This window comes from Ornithorhynchus anatinus, chromosome 17 (genome assembly GCF_004115215.2).
Source record: "Ornithorhynchus anatinus isolate Pmale09 chromosome 17, mOrnAna1.pri.v4, whole genome shotgun sequence".
Classification (NCBI taxonomy): domain Eukaryota; kingdom Metazoa; phylum Chordata; class Mammalia; order Monotremata; family Ornithorhynchidae; genus Ornithorhynchus; species Ornithorhynchus anatinus.
Genome location: NC_041744.1, coordinates 33,189,950 through 33,207,214, shown reverse-complemented (window position 1 = coordinate 33,207,214; position 17,265 = coordinate 33,189,950). Strand labels below are relative to the sequence as shown.

The 17,265-nt window shown below is 42.3% G+C and overlaps 1 protein-coding gene across 1 annotated transcript; it reads right to left on the bottom strand.

Annotated features, from left to right (window-relative positions):
• Nucleotides 1-210: 210 nt before the first annotated feature.
• On the bottom strand, nt 211-11,389 carry LOC120638954 (adhesion G-protein coupled receptor G7-like). The gene is made up of 6 exons (XM_039914580.1): nt 11,292-11,389; nt 9,507-9,628; nt 5,144-5,293; nt 2,767-2,855; nt 1,234-1,364; nt 211-594 (listed from the first exon to the last, which is right to left on the bottom strand). Exons 1-6 carry the CDS (start codon nt 11,314-11,316, stop codon nt 437-439), a joined length of 675 nt encoding a protein of 224 aa, XP_039770514.1. The 5' UTR covers nt 11,317-11,389; the 3' UTR covers nt 211-436.
• Nucleotides 11,390-17,265: the final 5,876 nt, after the last annotated feature.

Below are 17,265 nucleotides of genomic sequence, written 5' to 3'. Positions count from 1 at the left end.
AGGATAGAGCATGGGTCTGGGAGTCAGAAAGACCTGGGCTCTAACCCCGGTTCCACCACTTGTCAGCTGTGTGACCTTGGGCAAGTCTCTTAACTCCTCTGGGCCTCAGGTACATCATCTGTAAAGTGGGATTTATGACCGTGAGCCCCATGTGGGACAACTTAATTAGCTTGTAACTACTCCAGCGCTTAGTACAGTGCTCTGCTCTAGAAATTGCATTGATTAACAAAAAAAATTCATGCCCTAAAATTCTGAGATACCCACCAGCCCTATGGTTTTCAACTGATCCAATTCCCTGGAGAATGAAAATCTTGAAAGTCAGCTGGACTATTGCAGTGCCAAATTTTGCCGATTTTCAAAATAGATCAAAGCTCTGTCCCATTAAACTAAATGTTTTCTAACCAAAAGATGGTCCCCCTCTTATCCTCAGTAACCTTTAGCCTAACAATACAATTGTAATCCTTTGGAGAAAAATGAACAGTAATTTTGGCGACCTACTTTTGGCGACACTGATCAACACCTGGAGATCCGTGCTGTGACTAGGCATGAGTGAGTCTGCACTTGTATTTAGAGATAGTGTGTTTTGGAACCTGTCTGTGATGAGGAAAAAGTCATGAAATTACATTTTCATTTACAGGGCATAGCTTGCTGTTGAGATAAGGTATATGTTTGGGGCAGAAGCTTTGCGAAGATTGGAAAGTCAAAGACAGAGCTGAACACAGACAATTGTTGTAGGTGGCAAACACATCAGAGAAATAAAAGAGTATCTCTAGGCTGTAAGCGCTGTAGACTGTAAGCTAATTTTGGGCAGGAAATTTGTCTGCCAACTCTGTTGTATTGTATTCTCCCAAGTGCTTAGTACAGTTCTTAGTGCTTATCAAGACTTGTGAGCCCCACATGGGATAGGGACTGTGTCCAACCCGATTTGCATGATCCACCCCAGCTATTACTACAGTGTCTGGCACGCAGTAAGCGCTTAATAAAAGCCATATTTATTAGTAGTGGTAGTAGTGCACATAGTAAACACTCAATAAATAACACTGATTGATTGATCGTTGTGCACAGAGAGTTGTGGATTGTCAGTCATCTTTTGGTATTTTGGATAGGACCTCATTGTCAAAACCATGGGGTCTTTTAATATTAAAGACAGTTTTCTCTCTTCCCCAGTGACTGCTCCCTCTAAATGTGTATGTGTATATACTGCGTATATTATATATGATATTATTAACTTACTTTTGCCTACGTTTAGAAGAACATTTGAATCACTCCAAGGCATTTTAACAGACTGAACTGCAATATTGGGCTGAACCACGGCTTCGTCTTTTTCCAGATCCAAGGAATATTCACTCAGGCCCTTAATCAGACTACATCGAGAGAAAAAATGCTAGTCACAAAACTTAGTCCCTTTTGAAATCACCTGATGAAAGTATGTTCCTATCTTCTAGGATCTGCCATTCAGGTTTCCCCAAGCCAAACCTTTTCCCTGACCTAACCTTTTCCCCGGCCTAAACTTTTTCCCTACCCCTGGACAATGATTAAGCTTGTATTAGTTACCACCCAGGGAGCTAAGCACTCTGCTAAACATTTGATTCTACTGCCCTTTCTAATAATTCTGGAAGCTCTAGTTGCTAAATAGTCTGTGCCTCTATAAAGATTTGAAAGCCACCTGATAGGGATATAATTATTTATGAGCATTTTGCCTGCATTTCTAAGTTTAAGGGCCCAGTCATGATATTCCTATAGCCAGAAAAAAAAAAATCACCAAAAAAGCACTTGGAAGGACTTAATCAGTGGCAGCCACATACCATCCTCCTCTTTTTAAAAAGATGGTATTTGTTAGACGCTTACCATGTGGCAGGCACTGCACTAAGGCTGGAGTAGACACAAGCTAATCAGGTTGAACACAGTCCCTGTCTCACAAGGGCCTCACAGTCTTAACCCCCATTTTACAGAGAAAGGAACTGAGGCCCAGAGTTCTGAAATGACTAGCCCAAGGTAACATAGCAGACAAGTGGTGGAGCTAGGATTAGAACCCAGATTCTTCCGACTTCAAGGTCCCTTGCTCTTTCCACTGGGCCGTGCTGCTCTCTCGCGACACCGGGGATCCATCCAGCCACACGGGAGGAGATAGCTCCCTCCCCACCCCCACCCCACCCTGACACCAGTGCTCCCATCAACCCCCACTTCGGCCCAAGAAAAGATATGACCAGCGGCAGTGTGAGACCTTCTCAACCTTTAGACTGTTGAGAAAATCACCACCTTGGTTGCAGCAGTGACTTCTGGGACTGTTGTTGGTCTGAGTTGGGATGAGCCCAAAATCCCACTTCTCCTTGGGGTTTGTCTACTTTATATTTTTCTTCAAATTTTCCTTATGTGTCTTCCACCAAACCCCCAGCTCCCTTCTTCCCTCTTAGGTTGTGAGCCCTATACCTCATTTATATATTCCTTTCCCAGTGCTTAGTACAGTGCTTAATTTAAAGTACCAAATTAATACTATTCCTTCTCCTAAACCTATCAGTCAATCCATCATATTTACTGAGCACTTACTGTGTGCAGAGCCCTGTACTAAACACTTGGAAGAAAACCGTACAACAGAGTTGGAAGATACATTCCCTGCCCGTAGTGAGCCTAAGCTTCATTCAGTCTCTGATCTAATCTTCATTCAATTCTTGCTTTAGCCCTCTCTGGTGTATATAGAGATGGGGCAGGTTTTAATCTGAAAGAAATATCATCTCAGTTTTGTTTCCAAATTAAAATTGCATTTACCTTTGAAAGCTTTCATTTTCAGATCTTTCAAATGCAGTTTTGCTGGCATTTAGTAGCTGGCTCACTGTTGTTACTGCAGTTTCCTTGGCCTAACAAAGGGAAAGGCAGAAATACAGCAGGTTTTACTATATATCAGTCAACAGTAGCATTACCTATATAATTCACCATTGTCATTAATTAGTATTTAATGATTCCTCCCTTTTTATGGCATTTGTTAAGCACTTACTATGTGCCAGGTGCCGAACTAAGCGTTGAGGAGGATACAAGCTGATCAAGTTGGAGACGGTCCATGTCCCACTCGGGCTCACAGTCTTAATCTCCCTTTTACAAATGAGGTGAGGCACAGAAAAGTTAAGTGACTTGCCCAAGGTCACATAGCAGACAAATGGTGGAGTCAGAATTAGAACCCAGGTCCTTCTGCCTTTCAGGCCCATGTTCTCTCCACTAGGTTACGCTGCTCTTCCAAGGCACTGTACCATGACATACTTTAGAGAAGGCCATCTCAAGGAGCTTAACAACCAGGAGAGACTAAACATTTCCTCTCAAACAGCAGGAATAAAGCACAAGATGTCAAAGGTCAAAGAAAGATTGTAAGCTTCCAAAGAGCAGGACAGAGCCTTTTGGTTCTGGCATATTTCCTCAAATTCTTCGTACATTTCTCTGTAATGGTAGACACTTAATAAATATCACTGACTGACAGTGAGAAGCAGCATGGCCTCAGAGTTCTGGGAGTCAGAGGGCCTGGGTTCTAATGCCAACTCCACCGATCAATCAGTTGTATTTATTGAGCGCACTACTCTGTGCAGAACACTTTACAGAGCACTTGGGAGAGTACAGAATAACAGAGTTGGTAGACATTTGCCACTTGCCTGCTGTGTAACTTGAGGCAAGTCACAACTTCTCTTTGCCTCAGTTCTCATCTGTAAAGTGGTGATTAAATTCCCGTTTTACCTCCCCACTTAGGTGTGAGCCCCATGTGGGACAGGGACTATATTTGATCTGAATATCTTGTATCCACCCCAGTGCTTAGTACAGTATTTGGCAAAGAGTAAGCACTTAACAGATATCACAATAATTATCATCATCATCAGACCACAGAGGCTGCTTTTTCCAATCCTTCAAAGATGCTGCTGTCATACAGGTTTACATATGCATGTAATCAGCTTGTGAGGTTGGTCCAAGGGGCACTTCATGATTGCTGGTGGGCACAGTGACCCCACCAGCGGTCTGGTAGGGGGTAAGGTGGGACCACCACCCCATCTTTGTATAAGATGTATCAGTCCCAAAAGCCCTCTAACCCCCATACTATTAGGATTCCAAGGGCCATGTCTGATTCTCATCCCTGTAGTTCAGTTACTTGGTTGGACGCATTTATTGAGTGTTTACTTTGTGCAGAGAACTACATTAGCCCTTGGGAGAGTACGGTATAGTCAGTAGAAAAACACGATCCCTGCTCTCAAGCAGCTTACAGTCTAGTGGTATAGAGTTTTTTCCCCAGATGCTACTGCAGTGCTCTGCATCCTGTAGGTACGCAGTGAATAATCATAATGATGGTATTTGATAAATGCTTACTATGCACCAAGCACTGTTCTAAGTGCTGAATTCTGAAACTTCTTCCCCCTTCGAATCTTCCAGACCACAGCAGCTCTCCCTATTTTCAAAGTCTTCCTGATGTCATAACTTCTCCAAGAAGCCATCCCAACTCATTTTTCTTTTCTAAAAATAGTCCATATCCTCCTCCGACTCATTTTTCTTTAAAAAAAGGCCAGAGCCACACAACTACCAATTTGTTTATTTAATCTTCTCGGGACCTTAACAATTCCCAGGTAACCCGAAATGTTCTTAGTGGCATTCTTGCCCCCAGTACCAATTGCTCTGGACCCAAGCTGCCTGCTAAATACATTCTCCTCCTTTTCCCCTCTCTTTCCCCCCAGTGCCCCTCTATTGAGCTTGTACTTGCAGTTGAATGCAGTTTTTAGTCATCTGATGAACCAGAAAGGAATGACTTTGAGGGGCAGGAGGAAAAGCAGTGTGGCATAATCGAAAGAACATGGGCTTGGGAGTCAAAAGGACCTGGGTTCTAAACCCGGCTCTACCACTTATATGCTGTGTGAGACCTTGGGCAAGTCATTTCACTTCTCTCAGCCTCAGTTCCCTCATCTGTAAAATGGGGATTAAGACTGTGAGCCCCAAGTGGACAGGGACTATATCCAACTCAATTATCTTGTATCTACCCCAGCACTTAGTACAGTGCTTAACAAATATCACAATTATTATTATTATTTTTATTTCCTGACTGCTGACGTTGTAAACCATGAGGCTCTGCAGTGGTGGGGAGGAGAGACGGGAAAAGGCAAAGAAATCTAGGGAGTCTCACCTCAGCTACCGCATTTTCAGAGGTGAAGATGTGCTCCACAATTATGGTAGCACTGTTGATTTCTTCTTGGGACAACGCAGATGAATTGAAGGTGAGGACCTGGGTGCTCATGGACATATTCCATAAAAGTTCGCCTGAGGTGTTTTCCTGCTGTGAGAAAAAAAAAACCCACAAAGATTTCATTTGTTTTGAGCTGCTTCCTCTCTTCCCTCAATATTGCTCCTGCCAACTTGAGCTTCATCCTCTCATCCCTTTCTGTCCACTCCCAAAGAAAATTGAAGATGCTTCCATGGAAATATACTAATAACAGTATTTACTCTGTGCTTACTGCATACAACATGATCAGACCAGATACAGTCTCTGCCTGTCCCACTTGGGGCTCACAGTTTAATTTGCCTTTTTTCCACATTCAGGGAATTCTCTCCCCCTTCCCAAGTCCTTAAGGACATTTTGTAGTGAAGAGATAAAGGATAGCACTAACTTCAATTCCAGAGAAGATTCTAAAACAAATTTCCAGGAAAACAAATCTAAAACCACATAGAATAATAATTGTGGTATTTGTTAAGCACTTACTATGTTTCAAGCATTGTACTCAGCTCTGGGATAGACTCAAGATAATCAGGTCCCATATGGGGCTCACAGTCCAAGTAGGAAGAAGAACAGATAAGGGAACTGAGGCACAAATAAATTAAGTGACTTGCACAAGATCCTACAGCAGATAGGTGGCAGAGCCAGGATTAGAACACAGGTCCTCTGACTCCCAAATCCCTGCTCTTTCCACTAGGCCATGAGACATGGTCTAGACCGTACTTCTGTTTGCAGTCTTCAGTGGTTTATGCTGGCCCCGGAGAGGCATAATGAGAAGGACCAGAAGAGCAATGTTATATAATTCCTTTATCAATAATCTAAAGAAATTGAAATAATGCACTCCTCAAGACTACTAAATTGGGTGACCCAGAAGAAATGCAAAGTGATCTGAATGAATTAAATGGTCCATCAAAAACAAGTTGAAGGTAGAAAAGATAATGTGCAACAGTATTACACCTACTATAGATAATCGAAGTGCAAATGAAAAATGAAGAAAAATTAGTTAGGCCAGAGACAGAGAAGAAATCAGTCCCCTAGACTGCAAGCTCCTTGTGTACAGGCATGATATCTATCTCTATTGTATTGTGCCCTCCCAAGCGCTTAGTATAGTGCTGTGCACAGTGTAAGGGCTCAATAAATACCTTGGATTGATTGATTAGGAATCAAAGGACTACAGATTGAATATGAGTCAGCAAAATGGTACTATTTTTAAAAAAAGGAAAACTCTCAGAACACTGAGATGTATTAATGGGAAAACAGCACACAAGTAATGGGAAATCAACCTCAAGCTTTATTTGCATGAGAGTGCCATATCCAGTTCTGGTCTCCACTTTAAAAAGCTGTGGAGAAACTAGAATGGCATAAAGAAGTACATCTAAAATTGGATGGAAAATTGGTTATAGAAGGAAAGTGTTTAGGTTGTTTAGCCTGGGCAAGAGAAGTCTAATGGAAAGAACACAGGACTGGGAATCAGAAGACCTGAGTTCTAATCTTGCCTCTGCCACTTGCTTGCTGTGTGACCCTAGTTAAGTCACTTACTTTCTCTGGGCCTCAGTTTCCTCAACTATAAAATTGGGATATAGTACTTGTTCTCCCCCTTAGACTGTGAGACATATGTGGGACAGGGACTGTATCCAATCTGATTATCTTGGATCTACCCCATGCTTACCACAGTGTTTGCCATATAGTAAGCACTTACCAGCTACCACAGTTATTATATTAATAACTCTGTTAATAAAGAGACTTAATAAATTGTCTTCAGGTATGTGAAGGCCTATCATATGGAGAAAGGTGACCAGCTGGTCTTCATTTCCACAGAAGGAATAAGAGGAAGTAGGTTTAAATTGCAGCAAGAGAGAGTTCTGTTATAGCCAAGTAGTTGCTATAAGGATAATAAAAGCAACATGGCTTGGTGCAAAGAGCATGGACTTGGGAGTCGGAGGTCATGGGTTCTAATCCTGGCTCCACCACTTAAAAGCTGTGTGACTTTGGGCAAGCCACTTCACTTCTCTGTGCCTCAGTTACCTCATCTGTAAAATGGGGATTAAGACTGTGAGCCCCATTTGGGACAACCTGATTACCTTGTATCTACCCCAGTGCTTAGAACACAGGTTGGCAGATAGTAAGCACTTAAAAAATACCATTATTATTATTATCATAACACTGGGATAGGGACAAGTCAGGTTGTATCTCTAACTTCACAGAAGAAGGGAAAGAGATTTATACAGACATATAAGGGATTTAGGTTAGCTATAAGGAAGAATTTCTTTTGACCCTGAGGGTCATAAGGAAGAGGAGGGAATTATGAGGAACAGGAAGGAACTACTGGAAAGAGGATGTGGGTAGAGATATTTTAAAGAAGGAACGTCTCAAATTTCCAGAATAATTAGGGGCGGCCCTCCCAGGGGCAGGAAGTAAGTCCAAGTGACCTCTCAAGATATTGCCCATCTTTAGAAGGATATGCTAAGCAATTATTACTCATTCACTTGTATTTATTTAGCACTTACTGTGTGCAGAGCACTATACTAAGCACTTATGCAATTAATGAAGCTCTACTTATGTATCTATTGGCAACCCCCTTTCCTCCTTTTTATTTTTAGATTGTGAGACCCTCAAATTACAGAGACTAATTCCCACTTGTGTATTCTTTCCCAGCACTTAGCACAGTGCTCTGAACACAATAAGCACTTAATATTACTACTACTAAGAGGATTTTTCCAAAATCATTAAACATTGATTACCCCTTCCTTGATAATGAACAGGTTATTGTTGTATTGCACTCTCCCAGATTGTTGTATTGTACTCTTAATGGACCCAGTAAGCACTCAGTAAATACGAGTAAATGAATAATGGCATCTCCTGTGAATGAGGGACAAATCCTGCTCCGGTTAGAAGTACTTGAGAATCTAGAACTTGCATGAAGGAATTGCTGACTGTCCTATCCCTGGCTAGAGGACAGTGCAATCACAAAAGGGAACAGGTGAAATTTGGATGTGACTTGCAGAATATTCAGCCAATGCTTCCCAGTTGGTACCCCATTTGTACAGGGCCTTCATTAGCCCAGTTCAACTTTTCAATTCCATCATATCTACCAAGTGATTACTGTGTGCAAAGCACTGCACTAAATGCTGGAGAGGCTGGTTGATGATGTGAACTGAAAGAGGGAAGGGAAGGAGAAAGAATAGCTAAAAAGGAGAAATTCGGAGGCCAGAAGAGTATTGCCAAGGAAGGAGAGAATAGAAAGGGTGAGAAAGAAGAGTGTGATGGGGAAGAAATGTAAATTCTACTTCCTCCAGGCAGTTCTCTCTGGTTAAACTGACCAGTTTTTCAACCCTCAAGAACCATTACGGACCTATCTCACCCATTCCAAGCATTCTTATAATAGCTGTGAATATTTGAAGGTTGGTGGTCTCTCCTTGTCCTTATTTTTTAATGGCATTTGCTAAGCACTTACTATGGACCAGTAGTCATATTAAGCATGGGGAGAAATACAAGATAATTAGGTTGGGGACAGTCCCTGTCCCACATATAGCTTATAGTTTTAATCCCCAGTTTACAGATGAGGTGACTGAGGCACAGAGAAGTCAAATGATTTGTCCCAGGTCACCCAGTAGACAAGTGGCGGAGGCAGGATTAGAACTCAGATTCTTCTGACTCCCAGGTTGGGGCTCTTTCTATTAGGCCAGATTGCACATTACTTGAGAGTGGGGAAAATGGGTGTAATGTAAGCAAAGATAGGAGGACTCAGAAAATCCCTACCAACTGAGTAGAGGAGGCCATCTTTGAAACCCTCAGATGTCTATGAATCCAAAATGAATATCAGCAGTCAAACCAGATTATAAAGTTTGGGGTGCCTCTGAGGCATTAATTGAGCTAGGTAACTTCTTCTGGATTTTCAATTCTGAGAGCAGAGGAACTAGGAACTTCCATAATGCAGAATTTTTTGCCTGAGTCACAGACTCTGTTTCCTCCTCATAAAAGGTGGCTCCCCTGGGTACTGTTTAGCTCGGAGAATACTTTGCTAAAACCATCTGAGATTAATCTGCTTTAGCTACAAGACTGGAGCAGTCTCCACCCTTTCAGAATTTCCTATCAGGTTAGATTCACAAACCCTAAAACTCTAGAGCTGGCTGGGACATTGAGAAGCTATCTGGTCACCCCCTGCCTCTAGGCCAGTGAGTGACTAAACCCTCCAGGATGTCTGTTCCCTTCTTAGATTTCAACATCACCCATTCCTTCAGATGCCCCTTTCCAGTTTCCTCCCCACTAATGGTACCGTTTTTGTCCAGTTTGCCAATAACAACAGGTTCTGAGAGCAGTCCAAGACTGAGACGTTCCCTAATTTAAGGGTTTGATTTTCAGTGATGATACATGCTCGGACTGCCTTTGGAGATCCCACTTCCAAGAAAAAAACAAACATACATACACACACAAAAAAAAAACAACACACAGAATTACTACCAGAGCTTGTTCTCCAGATTTGCTAATGTCTATCTAGGAATCCCCCTACCCCTCTCCCCATAACCCTATCCTTCCCCCAACCCAGTAACCATCCCCCATAAAACAGACCCAGTGGATTGTCCATGCCTCTTCCCGCTATTAATTTTCCCTCCAAAAGTACATGATTAATGAAGCTATACCCAAGAAACTGACAACTCACAAAATGCAAGTCCTAACATTCTAATTACGGGATATACTCACCTCCAAACCGGTATATTTTATTTTCTGAAAGTCAAAGGCCCAGTCACTGTACTAAGTGCTGTAGTGGGTAGCAGCAAATAGGGTTGGACACAGTCCCTGTCCCACGTGGGGCTCACAATCTCAATCCCCATTTGCAGATGAGGTAACAGTCCCAGAGAAGTTGTGACTTGACTTGTGACTAGGATTGATTCACAGGAAGGCTCAAAACAGCATTTTTGTTTCCTTGAATAAAATTACTGCTGTACTTGCCCCTTGCCCTCCTCACCAGGAAGAAGTCAACATCACTGACACAAAGGACTTTTCTGTTTCTGGTCAGGAAAGGGGAAGCTCCAGAGTTCGGATGAAAATGAGGGCCCAGAAATTCAGCGAGCTCGTTGTGGGCAGGGAAAGTGACTACCAACTCTGTTATGTTGTACTCTCCCAAGTGCTTAGTACAGTGTACTGTACACACAGAGAGCACTCAGTAAATGCCACTGATTGATTGAGGGGGTCTTTGGGAGAAAGAAAGCATTGGAAAGCGTTTCTTTAATTTGTCTGAAATCTAAAGCACTAGGAGTGGTTAGGAAAATCTAAAAAATAACCTTCTAAAGCAAAATGATGAAGTTTTTAAAGCTGTCAACATTTTTCAAAACTATCACACCTGAGTTCAGCTCTGCCCTGCCCTCACCAGAGTTTCTGTCTGGCCCTTCTAGGCACAGAAAAAATGGGAAGGTAAGAGTGGGAGAGGAGGATAACCCACTTACTTGGTTATTCCCTCTGAGTGCAGAAGAGGCAAGATATTTTGACATCAGTGATGTCCAGCAGAGAGACATTTAAGACATTTGAGAAGCAGTGTGGTCTAGTGGAAAGAGCACAGGTCTGGGAGTTAAAGTTTGCTGTGAGAATTTGTGTTTCTCTGTGCCTCAGTTTCCTCCTCTGCAAAATTGAGACTCAGTACCTGTTCTCCATCCCCCTTGAACTGTAAACTCTAAATAATAATAACAATTATGGTATTTGTTAAGTGCTTACTATGTGCCAAACCCTGTTCTAAGCTCTCGGGTAGATTCAAGTTAGGTTGGAAACAGTCCCCGTCCCACATTGGGCTCACACCCTTAATCCCCACTTTACAGATGAGATAACTGAGGCAGAGAGAAGTTAAGTGACATGCCCAAGGTCACACAGCAGACAAGTGGTGGAGCTGGCATTAGAACCCAGGCCCGTGCTCTATGCACTAAGCCACACTGCTTCTCTATAGGGACTTTACCTGACCAGATTAAGCTGTTTCTACCCCATACTTTGTTTGGTACTTGGCATGTAGTATGTGCTTAACAAATATCACAGTTATTATTTCTGCATAAAGAACACCATAGAAAATACATACCATTTGCCGACCCATTTTCACACATTTGTACAGAGTAGCCACTGTTGCCTGCGGTAATTCTGGAAAAGTTGAGCCCATCAATAAAACTTTGTCTACAGAAATTAACTGCTCGGGAAGAAAAAACACATTTAGACATTTAATAGGGAAGATGGTCAGTGAAGAGTATTTATTGAGTAGATAACAGAGTTGATAGACCTGTACCCTGCCCGCACTGAGCTTACAGTATAGAGGTGGAGACAGACATTAATATTATTAATGGAGTATCAGTCCCACATGGCTTCCAATTTTCCACCCATCAAATGAGAGGCTATGGAGACCATTAGAATCCCCCATCCAAAGTGCTGGGGTAAAATTTGCCAGTCACAGTGACCAAGACTTCTAGCAACTTGACTATCAATTCCTTAACCATAGCTTCGATTAACTCTGTAACTATGAAACTCGATCAATGCGAAACAGGAGGGTCTGCTATCTGCTGGATCTCTTTAGTTGGCTGAGCCAAAAAATCAGTTCCCATCCACGAATTAAAGATTGCATTTCCAAGATCTGATTAGGAGTAATCCTAGTAGTATTATTAATGTATTCAAGCAGCTGGCCTAATGCAATGACCTGGGTAAACATTCATTAGTGTTTCAGTCAGTGGTATTTATTTAGCACTTACTGTGTGCACAGCACCTTATTAAGTGCTTGGGAGAGTAGTTTTGACTGATATTTATTATTGTCTTCTCCCCCAATCAAGTCTTGGGAATCGAGGCAGGGGGAGTCACAGAGCAGGGACATAAGGAAAAGGGGCTTAATGGAGGTGGAGGAGGAGTCCCTTGGGGCTCTTGGAGATTCAACTTTTGATCCCGGAGTAAGAGCTTCAACCCCTAGGCTAGGAAAAGAGAAGCAGCCTGGTCTAGTGGAAAGAGCATGGGTCTGGGAGTCAGAAGGGCCTGGGTTCTAATTCTGCCTCCTCCCCTTCTCCACTGGGTGACCTTGGGCTAGTCTCTTAATTTCTCTGTGTCTCAGTTACCTCAGCTGTAAAATGGGGGTTAAGACTGTGAGCTCTAATGTGGGGCATGGATTAGGTCCAACCTGTTTAGTTTGTATTTACCCTAGTGCTTATTACAGTGTCTGGAACATAGTAAGTGCTTATCAAATACCATTAAAAAAAAAAGAATGTGGAAACTGAATTTTTTTTTAAGGAGACAATCTCCCCTGATACCCCCTTTTGCTTATTTAGTCTCCCTAGCTCCTTTGGCCTCTGGGCCCAAGTGACAAAGAAATATTACATTTCTCTCCTTCTCCCACTCCCACCCTTTCTTCAGTCCTCTCCAGCTCACAGAACCTGAAAACATTTTGTTGTTTTTTGGTGTTGTTATAATACTGATGCCCAAGTAAGTCTTCACAGAGGATCTGTAATCTTTTCTAGAGAGACTGTCACTAGCCCAGAACCCATCTAATTCAATAGGATTGTCTGACAGTTTCCAAGCTTCCTAAACCAGTTAGGCTTACCTTTCTCACACCTCTCTCCCGTCCATTCTTTTGGGCATTTGCATTTTTCTTCCTCCCAGCTCCCTCCATTCCGGCAGTACCAATGAGGGGCATTGTCTTGTTCTTCTGAATAAAAATATTCCACAGGACAGCTTATGGAAATGCTGATTTGATTTTATATTTGGTACTTAGAACATTCCCTTATGTTACTGGCATATAGTAAGCACTTAAATACCATAATTATTATTTTCATTAAAACATTTCTCCTCACACTGTAGCAGTGAGAGGAAGAAGGATAAGGCCACCTCAACCCAAACCTCAAACCAAATCCTTTGCGAATTACTCTAGGTACATTTTTAAGTCACATAATTTTGCCTTTTCATTTGAGCCATGAGAAACAGCGTGGCCCAGCGGATAGAGCATGGACCTGGGAGTCAGAAGGTCCTGGGCTCTAAATTTCAGCTCTGTCATTTGTCTTCTCTGTGAACTTGGGCAGGTCACTTAACTTTTCTGTGCCTCAGTTACCTCATCTGTAAAATGGGGAATAAGACTGTGAGCCCCATTTGGGACATAGAGTGGATCCAGCCTGATTTTCTTCTTTTTACCCCAGGGCTTAGTACAGTGCCTGGTACATAGTAAGTGCTTAACAAATAGCATTTTTAAAAAAGCCAAGTTTTCAAATATGTAATAAAAATAGTTATAATAACTGTGATACTTGTTTAACACTTAGTATGTGCCAGGTCAGTGCTAAGTATAGGGATAGATACAAGACAATTAAATTGGACAGAATCCCTGATCTTCCTCGGTCTCATAGTCTAAGCAGGGGGAAGCATGTCCAGGGTAGCCAACCCAGGCAAAACCAATTTGAATCCCACAGTTAACACCACTGAGAAAAGATGAGATTCTCTTCCTTTTCTCCATCTAGGGCAGGTCCTTCTTCAGGAATATGTTTTCTGAGTTAACTTTCAACTATGAAACCCCTTTCTATAAAACCTAGCAGGGCTGGGCTGAAAACAAAGCTCTTCCCTAGCCAGAGGAACTTCAACCAAGGTGATTTCTCTAATACGAGCTCCCAAACCTCTTCAGAGGGCAGGCTGCTTTTATATTAAAGTGCCAAGAGCTATCATTAATACCATTAATAATTAGTAATTTTCTTGAGTCAGGGAATCAAATGATTATATTTGAGCATCTATTGCACTGTGCATTTGGGAGAAACTACAACAGAAGCAAATGCAAATGATATTGTCCCTGTTCTCAAGAAGCATACAATCTCCTGGGGGACCCAAGCAGGCATAATCTCTTAGCCAATTGTGGGACATGGAGAAAAAAATCATATATATATACATATATATGTATATATATGAGGGAGTAGCACAAGTGCACTAGACTAGAGTAGCTCAATGTGCAACTGAATATATTTAAGTGCTGAGCATGAGTCTAAAATATAAGTCCTATAGGTGGCGTATGAGACTAGAGTGTTGGAAATTTGAAAGTTTAGTGGCATATTTGCTAATTTTCTGCCCCACTGAAATCCCTCCAAAGTGACTTCCTCTACTAGGCTTTAGTGTCTTTTGAGAAGCAGCGTGGCTTAGTGGATAGAGTGCCAGGCTGGGAGTCAGAAGGACCTGGGTTCTAATCCTTTCTCCACCACCTGTCTGCTGTGTGATCTTGGGCAAGTCACTTTACTTCTCTGGACCTCAGTTACCTCATCTGTAAAATGGGGATTTAGAGTGTGAGTCCCATGTGAGTCCCATGTCTGTGTCCAACTGAATTAACTTGTATCTACCCCAGGGCTTTTGACAGTGTTTGGGACATAACACTTCACAAGTACCATTTTTTTCTAAGCATCTAACTCTGGGAAAACAACTTTATTAGTCCTTATTTCACCCTGCTGCCTGGATCATTTTTCTAAAAAAAAATTCAGTTTATATCACCAGTGCTTAAGCCCCCTTGTAATGGTCAGCAAGGAAATAATCCTCTTTTAATGGGAAGGGGGACAGGAGAGTAAGATAAGATTTACCTGTATTGAGAAAGCAGACAATCTTCCAGATGCTCAAGCCCAGGATGATAGTGGTCAATATTCCAAACACTGTCCCCAGCCTGGCTTTCGGGTCAAAAGAGAAGCAGAAAGGCATGACAGAGACAAGTCCTGAGTCCACACCGGAATCCGAATCTGTTCCTTCAAAACCTTGCCTTCTAGCCAAGAAACCGTGGACCAATTTCCTTCCCACCCAGAATACTAAACCATTTTGGCTTCCAGAAATCACAGAGGCCAGGAAATATTACCCAAGTCTAGAATTTGGTGAGATGTATGCTTCCTCTCAGGGAATTCATCCAACCAGGTGTTACCGTAGGATAAGGAAGCCCATAAGGAGGCTAAATGATTAAAGAGGGCAGAACCAACAGCAGATATGGAGAAAAAGGAGGAGCAGACAGAGCGGAAAGGTGGTAGTATGAAAATAGAGGAGATAGCAGAGAGACCCGGGAAGGACAAAGGGGGAACTCTCAGCAGATAAGGAAGTTGGAAGAGACAGGGGGAAAAAACAATTTGTAATAGGTTATGAAATTTTCTGAGAAGTTAATTTTACCTTACCTTCAGCTCTGTGTGTGTGATGTAAATTCATCAAAGTAATTTCAAGGTCCTTCAGAATACAACAATCCAGGACAAGCAATCGGGGTGGTTCATTAGGTTTAGTCTTTACTGAAGGCGCATCTCCTCCAAGAGGCCTTTTCTGCCTCATTTCCTCTTCTACTCATTTCTGCAACCCCTCACATTTGGATTTGCACCCTTCATTCACCCCTCCCTCAGTCCCAAAGCACTTATGTACATATCCTTAATTTATTTATATTAATGTCTTCCTCCCCCCTTGAGACTGTAAGCTCGTGAGCAGGGAACAGATCTACTAACTCTGTTGTACTATACTCTCTCGAGTGCTTAGTACAATACTCTGCACACAATAACCATTCAGTAAATATGATTGATTGATAATAATAATAATTATGTTATTTACTAAGCACTTACTATGTTCCAAGCACTGTTCTAAGCACTGGGGTAGATACAAGGTAATCAGGTTGTCCCACATGGGGCTCACAGTTTTGATCCCCATTTTACAGAGGAGGTAACTGAGGCCCAGAGGAGTAAAGTGGCATGCCCAAGGTCACACAGCAGGCAAGTGGCAGAGCCGGAATCAGAACCTATGTCCTTTGACTCTCAAGCCCGTGCTCTTTCCACTAAGCCATGCTGCTTCTCTAAGCCAGCTGCTTCTTCTGATAGAAGACTGCTTTTTTTTCCTTGTGAGTTGATTTGGCAGTACACAGTTTTAACAGTCCAGGGATTTGACAACCCTGAAGCCTGGGTATTTTCATCACCACTCTTTGAGATGAAATGCTCTTGTGAACACCTAGTACTTCTAGATGTGCTTCTTCTCTAAGACACCATAAAGCACCAGGTTTGCCTTTTATACAGGTCAGTGGTTCTAATTTCCTATGTGTCATTTCTGTCCAAAATATTGGGAGTATTCAGGGGCCAGAGCAAGGTCTACTAATGTCTACTAACCTCCCAGCACCTAGTTCACTGCCCATGTGCATCATAATTGGATAACTGATCGATGATGACAATAATGAGCTTTGGCTAAATTAGTATGCTCATCCAGTCTCAAATCTAGTGAAATCTCCTTCCAGGAGAAACTGTTTAAACTGTGAGCCCCACGTAAGATGGGGACTGAGTCCAACCTGATTATCTTATATCTGCCTTTAGTCCTCAGTACAGTATTTAGCACATAGTAAACACTTAAATTCCACAAGTATCAATTGTCATTATTTGAGAAATTGACCATATATAAAATTCTGACTTGCCAGAAAAAAGACCTCTTGTCACACCCTGTGACTAACAAAAATGAGGTTTATAGAAACCGGTGTTGCAACGTGTGAATCAAAGTAAGGGACAAATGTGATAGTTGGTGATATACTTAAACAGAAGAGTGCCAAGGCTATGCTAAGATGTCTACATATCTACAAGTGGAACTTATTGAGTATTAACTATGTGCAGAGCACTAAGTATCTGGGAGAGTACAACACAAAAGAGGTGGGAGATATGACCCCTGCCCACAAGGATTGTGACTTAATGGATAAAGCACAGACCTGAAGGTCAGAACAACCTGGCTTCTAAACCTGGCTCCACCACATCTGCTGTGCGACCTTAGGCAAGTCACTTAACTTCGCTGGGTCTCAGTTACCTCATCTATAAAATGGAGATTAAGAACCTGAGCCCCCCTATGGGACAGTGAGCCTGGCATGGGCAGGGATTGTCTCTCTTGTTGCTGAATTGTACTTTCCACATGCTTAGTACAGTGCTTGGCACACAGTCAGCACTCAATAAATACGTTTGAATGAATGAATGACAGGGACTGTGTCCAACCTGATTAGCCTCTATCTACGGGTTAGCTCATATATATGGTCAAGCCCAGGATGATAGTGGTCAATATTCCAAACACTGTCCCCA

Excerpts from the sequence above, each read along its gene's own strand:
- LOC120638954 (XM_039914580.1), bottom strand. The coding sequence starts at position 11,316 with ATGTGTGAAAATGGGTCGGCAAATG. Across the intron at positions 1,365-2,766 it reads GAAAATGAAAGCTTTCAAAG|TCTGATTAAGGGCCTGAGTG; the intron begins GTAAATGCAATT and ends CTCTCGATGTAG. Across the intron at positions 595-1,233 it reads TCTTCTAAACGTAGGCAAAA|ACAGGTTCCAAAACACACTA; the intron begins GTAAGTTAATAA and ends TCCTCATCACAG.